This window comes from Equus caballus, chromosome 10, assembly GCF_041296265.1.
Source record: "Equus caballus isolate H_3958 breed thoroughbred chromosome 10, TB-T2T, whole genome shotgun sequence".
NCBI lineage: Eukaryota > Metazoa > Chordata > Mammalia > Perissodactyla > Equidae > Equus > Equus caballus.
The window spans coordinates 89461296-89478157 of NC_091693.1; the positions used below are offsets into that span (position 1 = coordinate 89461296).

Below are 16862 nucleotides of genomic sequence, written 5' to 3' on the forward strand. Positions count from 1 at the left end.
TGTAACCGTACGTATACATGTAGGAACTATTCCTCCACCTCGTTTCTACTTCACCTTAATTCCACCTGACGGTGAACCTCAGAGGCAAGAGCTGTGCCTCGTTCATGCAGCACCCAGTAAGATTTAGTAAGTACTTGTGAGTGATGAGATGTTCCAGGAGGAGCAGCTTCTCAGTGCTCACCACCTGCTAAGCATTGCACTGAGCGCCTCGCCTGCATTATTGTGTTTAAATCTTACAACCACCCTATGTTATTTCCTCATTTCACATGAGGAGACCGAGCCCTGGAGAGGTTAATCACTTTGCCCAAGGTCACGAGGTCGGGGATAGTTTTGCTCCAGGGCCAGGTGTCTGGACTCCTGCTACACCAAATGGACAACAAATAGTGATATCTTACTGCCGCCTCTCCACTGACCTCAGGTGTCACTTGAGTAAGGAGGTGGGACTTGACAGTGTTAAAGCATCTGCTGAGTTTGTAAAAGGAGCTCTGGGCTCTACCCCAGACCAGGAAAAGCAGTTTTCCTAAGGTGACATCAGTATTATTTTCTAAAGTATCCACATTATTATTTTTTTTTTTTGAGGAAGATTAGCCCTGAGCTAACATCAGCTGCCAATCCTCCTCTTTTTGCCGAGGAAGACTGACCCTGAGCTAACATCCGTGCCCATCTTCCTCTACTTTATATGTGGGATGCCTACCACAGCATGGCTTGCCAAGCGGTGCCATGTCCGCACCCGGGATCTGAACCGGCGAACCCTGGGCTGCCGAAGCGGAACGTGTGAACTTAACCACTGCACCACCGGGCCAGCCCCTCCACATCATTTTAATGTGAAGCTTGGTTGAGAACCACCGGCCTGGATGGATGCCAAAGGCCTTGCAAGTGCAAACCTTTCACGAAACTGGGGCCACAGTGGAACTGCCTTCTTTTGACTAAGACCCAGAATCTGGACAAAAACCTAATGATGCTGGTCTGGGAATGTATTTATGGACCACATGGGGCTAGAGGAAAATGCGCCCTAAAGGATAGAGTAGGGCGAAGAGCCCAGGAGAAGACTGCATCATTAAACAGCTGGCTGACGATGGGCGCCTGACCCTGCGCACAGTCTACAAGAAGCACTGACCCCTTAGGACTGCGGTGTGAGCCGCGGCTGAATAAAGAAGCTACCCGGTGTTGCAGAGGCAAGAGATACACGTCACTTAGTTGACACCTCACCTCCTTGACGCCTTCCCCACAGGATGTAGGAAGCAACTGCCTGTCCTCGGATTTGGGACGTAAAAAAAAGACGCAGCTATGTTGTTGCAAGTATCAAATGAAAAAGTGCTGTACACTCTAACGCAATATAAAATATACTGTACGTTGATTTTTCACATAGGAATAAAGATGGCGCCCGTTTTATCAGAGACCGTTATACAGACGTCGTCAGGATACAAGAACAGCTTCTCTGTTATTTCACAATAAGCTGCACAATAAGCTGGTTCCTCTGTACTGAAGACACTTGTTTATCTCATTCGTCTATCTAGGAACTTCAGACTTCATCCTATTAATATGGCAGGCTTATAAAATGTAACAGTCAGCTTAAAATAAAAATATTTCCCTCAAATATGAGAACTAAGATGAAGGAGACAGAAAATGCAGTGTTCTCCATTGGGATGCTATTTGAGATACACAACAGACATTCAAGAGAACTTGGAGCCTTGAGAAAAATACACTGGCTTTCTTTTACTCTCTTTTTTCCTTCGTCCTCTCTTCTCACTCTCTTGCCCCAAGAACAACCTGGGTCTCAGCTGTTCTTAGATTACTTGAATAGAAGACAGATTCCATTTAATGTGAGAGCTGAAGAAACAACTAGAATTTTAACACGGTAGTTACCTAGTTTGTCAAAACAAAATAGGAATTCTTTAGAATTTATCAAAACAGTGTGTTGAGAGTCTTTTTACTTTTTAGGGTAAATATGACACAATGGACAGCTTTAGAACAAGCCAACGTTACTGAGATTCAGGCATGTGCAACTGGTACAGTTTAGCAGTACACAAGGGACTCACACGGGTGTGCTGCAGGCCGGAGACTTCAGTTACAAAATATCGTCAATATTACAATTAATACAGGTAGGTATAAACCACTGCTCTCAGATTCTGCACACTTAGAAAAAACATAAACTTTACACAATAATTGAAATCACGCATTTCTACTCAGATTATCAGGGCATATTACAAACACACCAAAGCCTCAAAAGTTACAGTCACATTTTTGCTTCTGTTCCAGTGATGTACAATCACGTGAAATGTTCTATCCGTTTCGTGTGAAATAAACATTTGGCTGAAGTGCAATAGCTGCTGAGTTAAAAATACTTCCATAAAAATCTTTAGACTAAAATAATCCTAAACACTGGGATGTTTAGGATTATTTTAAGAGTCCTTATGAATTATAGAAATAGAAACAGTTAGGAAATTTCAGTGTATTCTATTTTTTTTTTAACATGAGTAAACAAATACTGGGTTTAAAGTGCAGCTTCTTTCTCCTCTCCCTTCGATTCTCCCTCCCTGAAGAAGATCAGGTCTGTATTAATCTTCAGAATCTCCACGGAAAGTTGCTGAGCGACAGTCAAGTCTGTTTGTCTCGAAAGTCCGTGATGGCCTTCCACAGCGTGCAGAGCACCCCTCCCCTGGTTAAAGACACAAGAACAGGGTGAAGAGAACGCTTCATCTGAAACACTGCCCTTGAAACAGAAAAGTGACTTCTCAGCTTTCAGCTGCTCTGATCAGAACATGAGGATCCCAGAGCCTTATCAGGCTTTCTGTATTCTTTTTGTATATATTTTCTCATCGTCCCTCCAAGCCTTTTCTTTCCCCTCGCACAAACCCTCAGGTCCCAGCTCTTTTGAAAAGTGTCTTGATGGAGGTAGGTGGGAGTAACAGTTACGTGTATGCTTGGCCTGATAGCAAAACGAATTATTGTAAGAAACTGTATCAGACTCTACCAGGCATTTGGATGGCAAATCAGCACATCATCCTAATATTTCTAATAAGTATGGCACAATCATGAACCAAATTAGAGCCTTTGTTTAAGGCAGCTGTAGGATATCTGCATGCTCTTAGTCTGACACGTTATCAGGAAAATTCTTCCAGCTGATTTGCATTTACTAATACAGAAATATTGGTTATTAGAGCACCTGATAATAGCCTGATCCACCTAACTCAGTTTACTCAGAGCAACTGAGAACCAGAGAGCTCCGCCCGGGATTGCAGAGCTGGTCAGAGCTAGGTTAGAGCTGGTCAGAACTGGTCAGAGCTAGGTTAGAGCTGGTCAGAGCTAGGTTAGAGCTGGTGAGAGCTGGTCAGAGCTGGTCAGAGCTGGTTAGAGCTAGGTAGGGACCAACCAGGGCCAGAGCCTGGGCTTCCTGCTCTCTGCCCTGCTCTTTCCATCATGCCAACTGAACACAAAGAAAAGTGGTACCTTAGTCTCAGGCATTTTAAATCATCACGTGTAACATAGTAGAGAACATCCACTAGTGAATAATCCTCAGCCAAAAACTGTGGAGAAAGCAAAATATGCACAAAATTAAGATGTTTTATAAAACCTTTAATTAATAGCAGATTATCCATAATGTAAACACTGGCAATAATAAAAAGTGAACCTAAAAGGAAATCCACATAATCTTCTGGAATTATTAGGGGAAAGTGCCCCCATAACAAAATAATTACAAAGAAATACATCCATGTGTTTTCAAAATGCATAAAGTAAAGATTACAAGCAACACAGAATTTCTGACTGGTTTTCTAATAACTAGATAAGACTCGCTTGTAATTACATCTGCTGCTTGTAAGATAATTTTTTTAAGATTGGCCCTGAGCTAACATCTGTTGCCCATCTTCCTCTTTTTTTCCTTTCTTTTCCTTTTCTCCCCAAAACCCCACTACATAGTTGTATACCTTATCTGTAAGTCGTGCTAGTTCCTCTATGTGGGACGCCACCACAGCATGGCCTGATGAATGGTGGGTGGGTCCACACCCAGGATCTGAACCCGAGAACCCCAGGCTGCTGAAGGGGAGCACTCAAACTTAACCACTAAGCCACAGGACTGGCCCCTAAGATAATGTTTGTATTTGGAGGGTTTGGGGCCACGTACCTTTATTTCTCTCACATGGATAAAGTATGTTCCTGGAAGGGTATTCCTTACACAATTTCTGAACTTATTTTTCATGGCTAATAAAAGGTACCTTCCAATAATTACTACAAAATCAGAGTCCTGAATTTAAGTGAAGCTTTTAAATATAAAAAAAAAAGGGCAATGATTTAGTGTATCATCAATTACTACTTTTTCATTGTGATTTGAGTCTGAGTTAGAGGGATGAATGTTTTGGAGAACTTGTTGGGATACATTATTTCTCATGGGCAAGAGAGTTGCTTCCATTTATATAATCTGTTATGCAGATTTCTAAGGAGACCCTAAATTTCATTTAGTGGTCTAATAAATTATCAAGTCAAAAGACATCTTTATTCTTATTTTTTAAAATTTAAATATAAAGTTGAAATCAATGTAATATTGTATTAAGAGGCCATTTCTATAAAATAATAAAAATATAACCTCATGTGTATATGTGTGCACATATATATAATCTTAAAATATAAATAAATGCTATTCATGCTGAATACAAAAGTCTATAAGGAACGGGGTTATTAGGTCATTATAGACAGAATACGGTTTATATAGAAAGTGTTTGTTTCTGATGAAAGTTCACTAACTAGATCTATTTTATTAAGTAACAATAAATAGCCATTGCCCTGTGGAGTCTAGTAATGTTGCAAGAGAATTAAAAAGTTAACAAACAGAAGAAAGAATTGGAAACAGAAGAACTTCTTTTTGGTTCTGTCTTGATTTTTCCCATTTCTTATTTTCAATCCCAAAACACAGAAATCCTCAGGGGTTCTGGACCAGAAAGCCCTGGCGAGCCTCACTAGGGGTCTTTGCACATGCTGCACCCCAGCCCCGGTGATCTCCCCTTCTTGTCTGCCCCCCACCCCCAAACACACAAATGGATGGCCTGGTCTGTTCCTGCGTCTTCCTTCAGACTTCCGCCCACCCAGCACCTCTTAAAGACCTTCCTCGACCCCCTCCCCATCCCCTGACGCCGTACGGGCCTCCTTCACAGAGTTCATCAGGGCATAATTATACTGCTATCCGTGGAATTATGTGATTATCATCTGCCTGCCCTGGTCTGTCAGCCCCAGGAGGGCAGGGCTGGGCTGGGTTCTCCCAGTGTCTCCCCTGTGACTAGCTCACAGTAGGCACCCCACACTATGACATGAGGGGAAAGGAAGCTTGTCCCACAGAGAGTTTTCTTTACCCGACTTATGGTGTCTTCATCGGCTCCATTTTCTCTCAGCCACTCAGTAAGTTCAGAATCTTCAGTATTTGTCCCAGGAGAATTCAGGTGACACACGGGCAACCCAGGAATGTCTGGAACAGAATTGAGGGTGGGGGGATGGACATTCATCACCAAGAGAGTGTTGATTCACCAACAGAGGTCACCAAAGACCCTCCCAGTCAACAGACATTTACTGACACTTGAAAAGATTTTTCTCTATCAGAGAATAAGCAATAGAAGCCATGGAGGCTGCAGCACAAATGATAACATAAATAAAACTCTCAAAGACTACTGGATACACGGGTAAACAGAGAGTCAGAAGCAATCATGTAATGACTACTCCCACCTCATTCTTTCATGTCAACTTTATAGTCTCTTAGAATAAAATCGTGCGCCAAAATCGTACTGTGTATTTTGCATGCAACAAAGATGAGTATAATTAGCAGAGAACCATATAACTATAAGCCTATTTTTCCACTATTTGCAATAATATGGAAGAGCCAGATATCTGAACAAAAAACTAAGAATTTATCTTCCTCTAAACTGGCTACTTAAGATTCTCTAAAGATTATCTCCCACCTACAATCTCTCACAGAAAAGATTTCTTCAAAGTTCTAATCTATGACTTTTTTTAATTGAGATATAATCGACATACAACATTGTATCTGTTTTAGATGTATCCAATCTATGACTTTTTATTACTACATCTTTATTCTATTTAAGCTCTGTCAAATAATAAAGAGAGAAAAAAACCTGGAATACACAGAATATAAATGCAAAATGGTAAAAAATAGCATTATTTCATTCTAGTAATCTCATTGTGAAATCTTCAAAAAGAAAGAAAGCCAAAAAAAGTGGAGAGCCCTATTTACCTCAATAATGTATAATCTCAGGAAAAGAGGACTCTGAATCATCTTACGTTTACTGCACTTACAAGAATTGATAGTTTGCTACAATTAAAAATTGCATGTTTTTTAAACACAATTTCTGCGTGTAGCTGTGGCACTAGTGACAGATGCTGCTCAAGCCATGAGATAAAACAGCCATTGGCTTTCTCAGCACTTGCGGCAGCCTGGCTGACCAGTATGACTTTAAAGTTTTCTGCTGTTCACCTATTGGTTGGGACTTAAGCTTCAGGTGTTTAATTTCTTGGTCTTTTTCTTCAATAGCTTGATGAAGGAGTGCTTGTAATTCTTTCTCTTTCTGAACCAATTCTTCCAGTAACCTGCGGAAGAAAATGACATTGGGTGACAGGAGCAGCCACAGCGACCTCCCAGACCTGGGCTCTCAAGCCAAAAGGAGCACAGACACCTCTGAGATTTCCCTGAAGTGCAGACTCTGCTCCAGCAGTCCTGGGCAGAGGGCTGAGGGTCTGCCTTTCTAAGGAGCTCCCAGGTGACGCGCAGGTTGCTGGTCACAAACCCCCACACGGAGCGGCAAAGCTCTGGAAGGCGTTGTGCTTCCAGACAAGAATTTGAATCCCCACCCCAACTGTCTGCCCAAGTCTTCCGAGATGCTGCTCTCCTGTTTCTTTTCATGACCATAAAGGGGGAAAAGAGAGAAAAGTTTACATATGCTATTAACAGACCTATATTTTATGTGTACGGCCCCTCATCAAAAAAAGTTAGTCAACTATGGACAGCTAATCTTCGACAAAGGAGCAGAGGGCCTACAATGGAGAAAAGAAAGTCTCTTCAACAAATGGTGCTGGGAAAACTGGACAGCCACATGCAAAAGATTGAAAATTGACCAGTCTTTTTCACCACACACCAAAATAAACTCAAAATGGATCAAAGACCTAAAGATTAGGCCTGAGACAATAAGTCTTTTGGAAGAGAATATAGGCAGTACACTCTTTGACATCAGTTTCAAAAGAATCTTTTCGGACACTGTAACTCCTCAGTTGAGGGAAACAATAGAAAGAATAAACAAATGGGACTTCATCAGACTAAAGAGCTTCTTCAAGGCAAGGGAAAACAGGATTGAAACAAAAAAACAGCTCACTAATTGGGAAAAAATATTCACAAGCCACTTATCCGACAAAGGGTTAATCTCCATAATATACAAAGAACTCACACGGCTTAACAGCAAAAAAACAAACAACCCGATCAAAAAATGGGCAGAGGACATGAACAGACATTTCTCAAAAGAAGATATGAATATGGCCAATAGACACATGAAAAGATGTTCATCATCGCTAATCATCAGGGAAATGCAAATCAAAACTACACTAAGATATCACCTTACACCCGTTAGATTGGCAAAAACATCCAAAACCAAGAGTGACAAATGTTGGAGAGGTTGTGGAGAAAAAGGAACCCTCATACACTGTTGGTGGGAATGCAAACTGGTACAACCACTATGGAAAACAGTATGGAGATTTCTCAAAAAGTTAAAAATAGAAATACCCTATGACCCAGCCATCCCATTACTGGGTATCTATCCTAAGAACCTGATATCAGAAATCTCAAGAGTCCGTTGCACCCCTATGTTCATCGCAGCATTATTTACAATAGCCAAGACGTGGAACCAGCCTACATGCCCAGAAACTGATGATTGGATAAAGAAGATGTGGTATATATACACAATGGAATACTACTCAGCCATAAAAAAAGACAAAATTGGCCCATTCACAACAACGTGGATGGACCTCGAGGGTATTATGTTAAGCGAAATAAGCCAGTCAGACAAAGACGAACTCTATATGACTCCACTCATAGGTGGAATTTAGTATATTGATATGGAGATCTGATCGGTGGTTACCAGGGAAAAGGGGGGGTGGGGGGAGGGCACAGAGGGGGAAGTGGTGTACCCACAACATGACTAACAAAAATGTACAACTGAAATCTCACAAGGTTGTAATCTATCATAACATTAATAAAAAAAAAAAAAAAAAAAAAAGTACAACTCCCCAGACACTCATTACAATAGGCTTTAGAAACAACATTCATGATCACCTCAATGTATATTGTCCATTCATTTATCTATTCTACAAGTATTTTTTTGAATGTCTACCAGCTGTCAGGTCCTATACCAGGCACTGGGGATACACAGATAAAAGACGATCTCCACCTTTGGGGGTTCACCATCCCGTGGGAAGCCAAGCGGTCAAAGAGACAAGGGATGCAGAGAGACATGCTCAAATAAATCTTGTCTATTAACTTGAAAAAAAAAAAAAAAAAGTTAGTCAAGACTAAAAAGCATCTGCAAAGCAAAGGAAACCATGAACAAAACAGAAAGACAACCCACCAACTGGAAGAAAATATTTGCAAATCATTTATCAGACAACGGGTTCATCTCCAAAATATATAAAGAACTCATACAACTCAACAAAAAAACCCCAAACAACCCAATCAAAAAATGGACAGAGGATATGAGCAGACATTTTTTCCAAAGAAGATATACAGATGGCCAACAGATACCTGAAAAGATGTTCAACATCACTAATTATTAGGGAAATGCAAATCAAAACTACAATGAGATATCATCTAATACCTATCAGAATGGCTATAATCACCAAGACAAAAAACAACAAAGGCTGGAGAGGGTGTGGAGAAAAGGGAACCCTCATCCACTGCTAGTAGGAATGCAAACTGGTCCAGCTACTATGGAAAACAGTATGGAGATTTCTCAAAAAATTAAAAATAGAAATACCATAAGATCCAGCCATCCCACTACTGGGTATTTATCCAAAGAACTTGAAATCAATGATCCAAAGATATTTATGCACCCCTATGTTCACTGCAGCATCATTCACAATAGCCACGACGTGGAAGCAACCCAAGTGCCCAAGAACAGATGACTGGGTAAAGAAGACGTGGTATATGTTTACACAGAGGAATACTACTCAGCCATAAAAAAGGACAAAATCGTGCCATTTGCAACAACACGAATAGACCTTGGGAGTATGATGTTAAGTGAAATAAGTCAGGCAGAGAAAGACAAATACTGCATGATTTCACTCATATGTGGAAGATAAACAAATACACGGAGAAAGAGGACAGGTTAGTGGTTACCAGAGGGGAAGTGGGTTGGGGTGAGCAAAAGGGATAAAGGGGCATGTATGTATGGTGATGGATAAAAATTAGACTACTGGGGGGAGCACGATGAAGTGTATTCAGGAATTGATAAACAATAATGTACACCCCAAAACACACAATGTTATAAACCATTATAATTCCAATAAAATGACTTGGAAAAAAAAAAAAGTTGGTCATATGGGTAATATAATAACCCATGCAAAGCAGAAAGGTAGTCACTTTTTTTAAACTATGAAAATTTGAGAAGTAACCAGAGGTGAGGTCGCCTACGGTCCCTGGCACCTGACAAGTGGTTGCTGGGGTTGTGACCACTATTCCCCCTTCTAGGGGGCAGTGGAGTGGGGGACGGACGGCTGTGCTCCTGGCACGTTCAGTTCCTCGGTGGCATCTGAAGCCTTCTCCAAGGACACAAGGAGCAGCTGAGCTATGATCACACGCAGTTCTCACGCCTGAGGTTGTCTGGGCAACTGAGAGCCCACTGCAACCCGCTCACCATTTCCAACACTGTTCTCTGAGGGAACACTCCACGTTATGAGAGAGATGCACTGGATTTTTAGAAAACTGTCTGTGAAGAACGTGGATTCAGAATTCTAATAACGTAAGATACACAATTATTCCTAAGATCATGGAGATGAATGCTTGCATACCCTAAGCTCTTAGCGAGTGGTATTTGTTCCGTTTCCTGAGTATTGGTAGATTTAACTCAGGACCAGCTTCCCTTCCAAGAGTTTGTCTCTGCTTCAGTTGACACGTTCTGAGGCACAACTGCAAGGGGCCCTCGGCTCATCCTGGTTCAGCCAGCACTTCCTGTGCTAACTCTGACAGACGGCTAACGCCTCTGGGCTCCGGCTTTCTCGTTTGTAAAAAGGGAGAGCGGAACCTCTGGAAAGGATAACGGTGACATTAAATGAGAGCCTAGGCAAGGGGCACGGGGCCTGCCTTTCAAAGGGCTGCTCTGCTCCCCACTGCAGCCTCGGCCCTGGGAGAGAGCTGCCCAGGGCTCAGTGGGGTTCCTTCCCCGACCCCCAGGCTCCAGCACTTCCCCCAGGACACAGAGACATGTGGCCCTTAGGTAGGAGCAAGCATCTGAGCAGAGCAGGCAGCAGAGGCGGAACAAGGAGACGGCCAGAGAAGGTGGTTTGAGGAAGACACTTGTTAAAGACAACTTCGGAGGCAGCAGCACACAATTAGGTGAGTCAAGTGGACGAAATGAGAGCAAGCGGGAAGCAGAGGGTTAGAAGGAGACTCATCCACTCCGGCACGAATGGTGTTCAAAGAAATGGGTGACAGCTCAGTACGAATGTGTAAGTTGGCAATTTTTATTTTATTTTTTTTCGGTGAGGAAGACTGTCCCTGAGCTAACATCTGTGCCAATCTTCTTCTACTTTATATGTGGGAAGGCACCACAGCAGGGCTTGACAGTGGTGTAGGTCACCCCCAGGATCCAAACCTGGGAACTCTGGCCACTGAAGCAGATCGAGCCGGACTTAAGAGCCATTGGGCTGGCCCTGTAGGTTGGCAATTTTTTGATCTGGAATATATTTTTGTCTTCATTGCTAATTTACACGTATAAATAGTGATGCCATAGTCTTATTGTTTTCTCAAAGAACACAGTGAAATTTTCTAGACTTTAACCTAAGTTTATATAGACTATGTTTCCTTTTCATCTTTAAAAGCCAGAGTTTAACACTGGAAACAAAGTATTGGCAGGCCACCTCATTTGTCCCAAATCCAGCTCTCAAAATTATTTTAAGGACATATCTAGTCCATCAGGTTTATTTTTACTTTGTCTCCAGTTAGTGAGGAAATCCTTCAAAACCAAGGCAATTGCCTGCCTCTCTGTTCCAGAAAAGTTTGACAAGGATCCATCGGCCCTGAGGTCAGTTTTTTGTCTCGGATGGGTAGGGGTGGGGAGTGGGTTGGTGGGTCATTCCAGAACTGCAGGACTGGGAGAGCAGATACCCGACAGCCCTTCCTGCGTTGGATTTCAACTGTCTCTGCATTGTTGTCCCAACTCCTCGTGTGAAGGGAATCATTTTTGGCACGTTTTATGTAAGCATATCCTTAAATATAAGTAAAACATACACTCTACCGCCAATTTATGACTTTCTGCCATTAGTATGATTGATGATCTAACAATCGAGAGCTGGATAAACCTCATTCACCTCCACAGGGGGATTCTCCTAAAAAGAAGATTAGCATTTCTAACACGAGGGCTGCACCTTTCCTAAAAACACACTAGCATTTCCTCTGAGTTTATTCTGCAATATGTGTACTTCTGTATATCAAGTAACATGCAGCTGAAGATGACAAGGACCACGCAGCCGAGACCAGGTCCTTCTCTCCGTGGTCAGCACTCGGACTAAAGCCGCGGCTTTTCCTCCATGTTGAGCTTCATCTCAGTTTTCTGGGGGAGACGGAGGAGCTGTGGGTGAAATCACTCAAAAAAGAAAAAGGGGCTGATAATCCTGGAGATATCACAGATTCAAGTGTAAATATGTAAAGACAAATGTGTGGGCTATCGTGGAAAATGCAACTACGTTCTGATGTAGGAGGGAACGTGGCAAATCCTGTCTTTTCAACAGAGATGGGCAGGCATGGGAAGCAGACTCTCAGCAGCCGGTACCCTCAGAAGAGAGACAGGGAGGAAAAGCACCGGAGAGCAGCCCTGGGGAGGCCGATGCACGGCGGGCAGCAGGCGGGGGTGGGGTGTGAGCCAGGTAACTCCACCGGGCTCGGAGGGAAGGGCAGGGCTGCATCTGGGGAGGCAGGATCTGTGGGCACGGCCTGGGTGCGCAGACAGAAGGCTTTCGGGCCAGAGGAACAAACAGCCCAGCCCGTTGGTAAACAGAGTAGCTTTACTGTCTGTAATTCTGACTGGATGTCCTGGGGGGAGGGGGGCCGGACCTAAACAGTAATGAGGGCACGTCCCTCCTCCAGAGATCCGAGGGGGTGAAAAACACAACTCCCTTCCAGCCTGGGCGACACCAAGTGCAGGAAAGCGAACACCGGCGCTAGAGGAGGGAGCGTCGTGACTGGATGTTACTCGAGACGAGGAGGAAACGAGGCCCAAGATTTAGACTGAAGTTTTGGGAGGCAAAAGATTCAAATTCTCTTCCCCTAAGTCGAAGCGATGGCAAGTGAAGAGTGGGGTTTCAGAGAACAACATGGGGATATGGAAGTCAGAAAGTCACTGCCCCTTTGTCCAGAAAGATTTCTCCGTGTAAATCACAGAAGATACGATGGACTGACTTAATCATGCAACCAAAATTCACGTTTCTGAATACAGGAGGAGCTTTGGGCTACTCGGACGAAGCATGGCATTCAAGCTTAACTTTAAAAACTAAACTTAGGACCAGAAATAAAATCTGCTTTATCTCCCAGGTGAACAACTAGAATTTTCAACCAAGGTTTCTAAACATTTGAACAAGCTTTATTGATTCACTTCAAAAAAAAAGTTTTCACTGTAAACCCAGAGCCATAAAGTCAGCTGCCCACCTGTCAGCCGTAGCCAGCTCGGGAAGCTGTAAACCATAAAGACGCGGACCTTGGCCTGTGCCAACATCTGTGCAGAACAGGAAATATTTACTGTTCCCTTCATAACCTGATCATGTGGGTTCTATGTTACCTAATTCTCAAAGAAAAATTAAATTCCAGACATGACACAGCACATTAAAAATAAAACAATCATAAATGTCTCCAACTGATCGTCCTTCCACGGTTCTGAAATGCAAAGCTTTAGCACCATTAGTTTTATCTCCTTAAGAACAGAGATCTTTCTCGCCTGAGAGAACGTGACATCCTAAGTCACGGGCCTTGAGGAACAGGGGCTGCAGTCTGTGTGTCTGTCAGGTACCTGCCTGGAGACACGAGCTGCTCAGAGTGCTTGCCCAAGACAGACTGCGAGGTTGCAACCAAGTTACTCGGCAAATCGCAGGGCGCGGGGAGAGAAAGCAGAGATCCAAGAAACGGTGCCGACAAAGGCTGGAACTGGCAGAAGCAGAACACGGATCCGACCAGAGACTGAAATAAGTCTCTCTTGTCTTAAAGAAAGGCATTAAGTCAAGTTTGAGCGAATGGGAAAAAGGAACCGTGTTGTGTATTTTCTGTGGACCAAAAACACATGTTTATAAAAGTAAGAAAAAAGAAACCTGCCCGCATGGGAACAGGACTTACCTGTTCGTTTCTATCTTCATCCTCCCAAGCTGGACGGTCAGCGATCGGTGGGCGCTCTGCGAGTCGTGCGAGACGGTGGAGCTGAGCGTGCTCACCCCCGAGGTGGCCACGGCGTCATCGAGGACCACGTGAGGTCTTTGGACAGTCTGACTCGAGGGCTGCTCCTCATGGTCATCCTCCGCCTCCAAGTCGTCTTGATCGGCGGTATCACTCTCAGATGCGAGGCTAAAATGCGGCCTCAGCTCTGTAAGGCATCACAGCAACAGACGCGTTAACAAACGCCACACTGAGGGCCTTAATTTCTTCAGACGTGAATGCCATCCCCCTGCTATCGCTAAGATCTGTGTCCCAAACCGCTTCTCCAAAAGTGGGGATGGATTTCCGCGCATTAACTCAGGTTTGTTCTTCCCGTGAATTTGCAAAATTCACAGAATATATAAACTCAGGATGATCTAACTCAAACAGAAGAAAAATGTTCACGCTGCACATAAGGTACGTGGGAAACATACTAAAATCAGAAAGGCAATTATGTAAAAACTGGGTAAGAATATAAAAATTTGTTCATACAAGTAAAATCCATTTTTTAGATTATATAATATCTGGCAACTATTAACTCACTTAGAAATGAGGAAACTGAGATAGAGAGACATTATATAAACAAAGGACATACACAGAACGCTTTCTGACTGTAAAGGTCATAACATAAGGGGATGGGCCGGGCACTGAGAATGCCACACACGCTTACATTCACTCTAGGAAGACTCCGTTTTTGACCCTTGGGTCGATCTTTAGTGTGTGTCCCACCCTCACCTGCTGACCAACCATTACCATTTAAAGTGCAATAGCTACAGGTCTCCAACCTGAACACACTGGATGACGTGACTTCAACACCACGCCACTTCAGAACCTGGATGATATCTCCCCATAAGAAAAATGATAAATTATAAATTGTGATGAGGTTCTCAAAATGGCCCACAAAAAGGAATTGCCTTCCTAGTTTAAGTGAAATCAGGTAGCAGAAATACTGGATCTTGACTCCATATGCTATGGCACCTGGGACTTTTAGTGGAGCACAGGACCCACTGAGATGGAGCCACGGAGATTCTCCCAGAAGAAGAGCACATTCGTACAACATTCTGCCTAGATTTCCTAAGGGCTCCCAGCCTCCCTAAAGCCTGTCCCGAGAGCCAGGAACCACAGGTTAAGAGCCCCTGTGTTGGGGAGAGGGCTCCAGTGGGAGTGACAGAGGACCCAGCCCACCACCCCAACATGGCCACTGTGGCAAGACCCCAAGGCCTACTCGTTGCCAGGTCCCCCAGGTAACTTCTCCCCTCCCCTACCGGGCGTGTGTCCAGCGCCCTCCTCTAAGCCTCTGGCTGCTGCTTCTTTTCTTCAGAGCCTTTGTGTCCACTACCTGCCCCTTAAAACCTGGAACCTGGCATTCTACTCTTTGAGTTTTCACGTTTCTACTTACTCTCCACGGATGAGCTCGCTAAGATCTAGGAAGGTTAAGCACATGTAATGTGTGGGTGATACTGTATTTCTATCCCTGATCCTGCTGCAGTCAATACCTGCCAGATAGCCTGCTGGGGAAGCACTCAAAATTCAACAACCTAAAAAAGAACTCATCTTTTGCTCATAACGCAAAGCAGAGTGCCCTTCTTCAGAGCCAGGCTACTTTATGTAGCCCTGACTTCCTTTAATTTTGTTTATTTTTAAATTTTTTATTGTGGTTAAGAAAAAACGCATCACATAAAATTTACCGTTTTAACTATTTCCAAGCATACAGTTTAGTCAAGTATATTCACATGGTTGTTCAACCAATCTCCAGAACGTTTTCATCTCGTAAAACTGAAACTCTGTACCCATTAAACAACTCCCCCTCCCCCCACTTCATCCGTGGCAAACACTGTCCTACCGTCTGTCTCTATGAAATCGACCGCTGTACAAACCTCATACAAGTGGGATCACACAGCACTTGTCTTTTTGTGACTAGCTTATTTCACTCAGCACAATGTGCTTAAGGTTCATCCACGTCGTGGCAGGTGTCGGAATTTCCTTCCCTCTTAAGGCTGAATCATATCCCACTGTATGAACAGGCCACACTTCATTTATCCATTCTTCCTCAATGGACGCTTAACGTTACTTCTCCCTCTTGGCTACTGTACATAATGCTGCTATGAACTTGGGTGTGAAAATCTCTCTTTCAGATCTTGCTTTCAATTTTTTGGATATATACCCAGAAAAGGAATTGCTGGATCATATGGTAATTCTATTTTTAATTTTTTGAGGAGCCCCTATACTGTTTTCCATAGCAGCTGCACCATTTTACACTCCCACCAACAGTGTACAAAGCTTCCAATTTCTCCATATCCTCACCTTTTATCTCTGCAGGTTCCCCAAACTCCTCCTCTCCTCTACTTCCTGCATGCTCTCTTTTCTCTCTCAAAACTCCAGTTCCTAATTCATCTATATAGTAGGAGTGACTCAAATCCAGGTTTCAGTTTTGTAAACCCAGCACCCAGGATAGGGGCCAAGACATATGAGGCTCTCGAAAAATGCTGGCAGAATGGAAGGGTTATCCTACTGGGATGATGTGTACTTAGAAGGGAACAAAATAGCGAAAAATTGTTTTACTTTAAAAATAATTTAAGAAAGTGCAATTCTAGATTAAATTAGAACAAGATTAGGCCTTTTAAAATTTTCTAAAATTAATCTTAAACTTCTTTTATGGTCTCTAAACTGAGATTTTAAAAACAATTTAAAAGTTTTGTTGTCCTATTGAATATCATCTCACTTTTGGGGAGGGAAAATTTCTGATATTTATTATTATATTTAAATATCCAGAGCTGGCCCCGTGGCTCAGTGGTTAGGTTAAGTTCGTGAGCTCCACTTCAGTGGCCCAGGGTTCTTGGGTTCAGATGCTTGCACGGACCTACACACTGGTGATCAGGCCATGCTGTGGTGGTGTCCCACACAGAAGAACTAGAGTGACATGCAACTAGGGTATACAACTATGTGCTGGGGCTTTGGGGAGAAAAAAGAAAAACAAAAAGAGGAAGATTGGCAACAGATGTTAGCTCAGGGCCAATCTTCCTCACCAAAAAGCAAAAAAAAAAAAGTGAGATGCAGGGAGCCCAGGCTCCAACAGTCTCAACCAAGTAACTCTTAAAAATAAATAAATAAATATCCCCTTATATTCCCCTGACTCTGTACCCTTTAAATTACCATAAATTATTATTTTATGTATGCATAAATGACTGAAAAATCCTCTCAAATAATT

General features: G+C 43.0%; 1 protein-coding gene across 5 annotated transcripts in view; it reads right to left on the reverse strand.

Moving 5' to 3' along the window:
- Positions 1-1901: 1901 nt before the first annotated feature.
- The window catches only part of MAP3K5 (mitogen-activated protein kinase kinase kinase 5), a 180551-nt gene continuing 165590 nt past the window's right edge, over positions 1902-16862 (reverse strand). For all 5 annotated transcript variants that reach the window (XM_023651182.2, XM_023651183.2, XM_070225547.1 and 2 more), the window contains 5 exons: positions 13580-13823; positions 6476-6588; positions 5343-5455; positions 3451-3527; positions 1902-2659 (listed from right to left, as the gene is read on the reverse strand). In XM_023651182.2, coding sequence (XP_023506950.2) covers positions 2599-2659; positions 3451-3527; positions 5343-5455; positions 6476-6588; positions 13580-13823 — 608 coding nt within the window. In that variant the 3' untranslated portion in view covers positions 1902-2598. The remainder of the gene's footprint in view (positions 2660-3450; positions 3528-5342; positions 5456-6475; positions 6589-13579; positions 13824-16862) is intronic.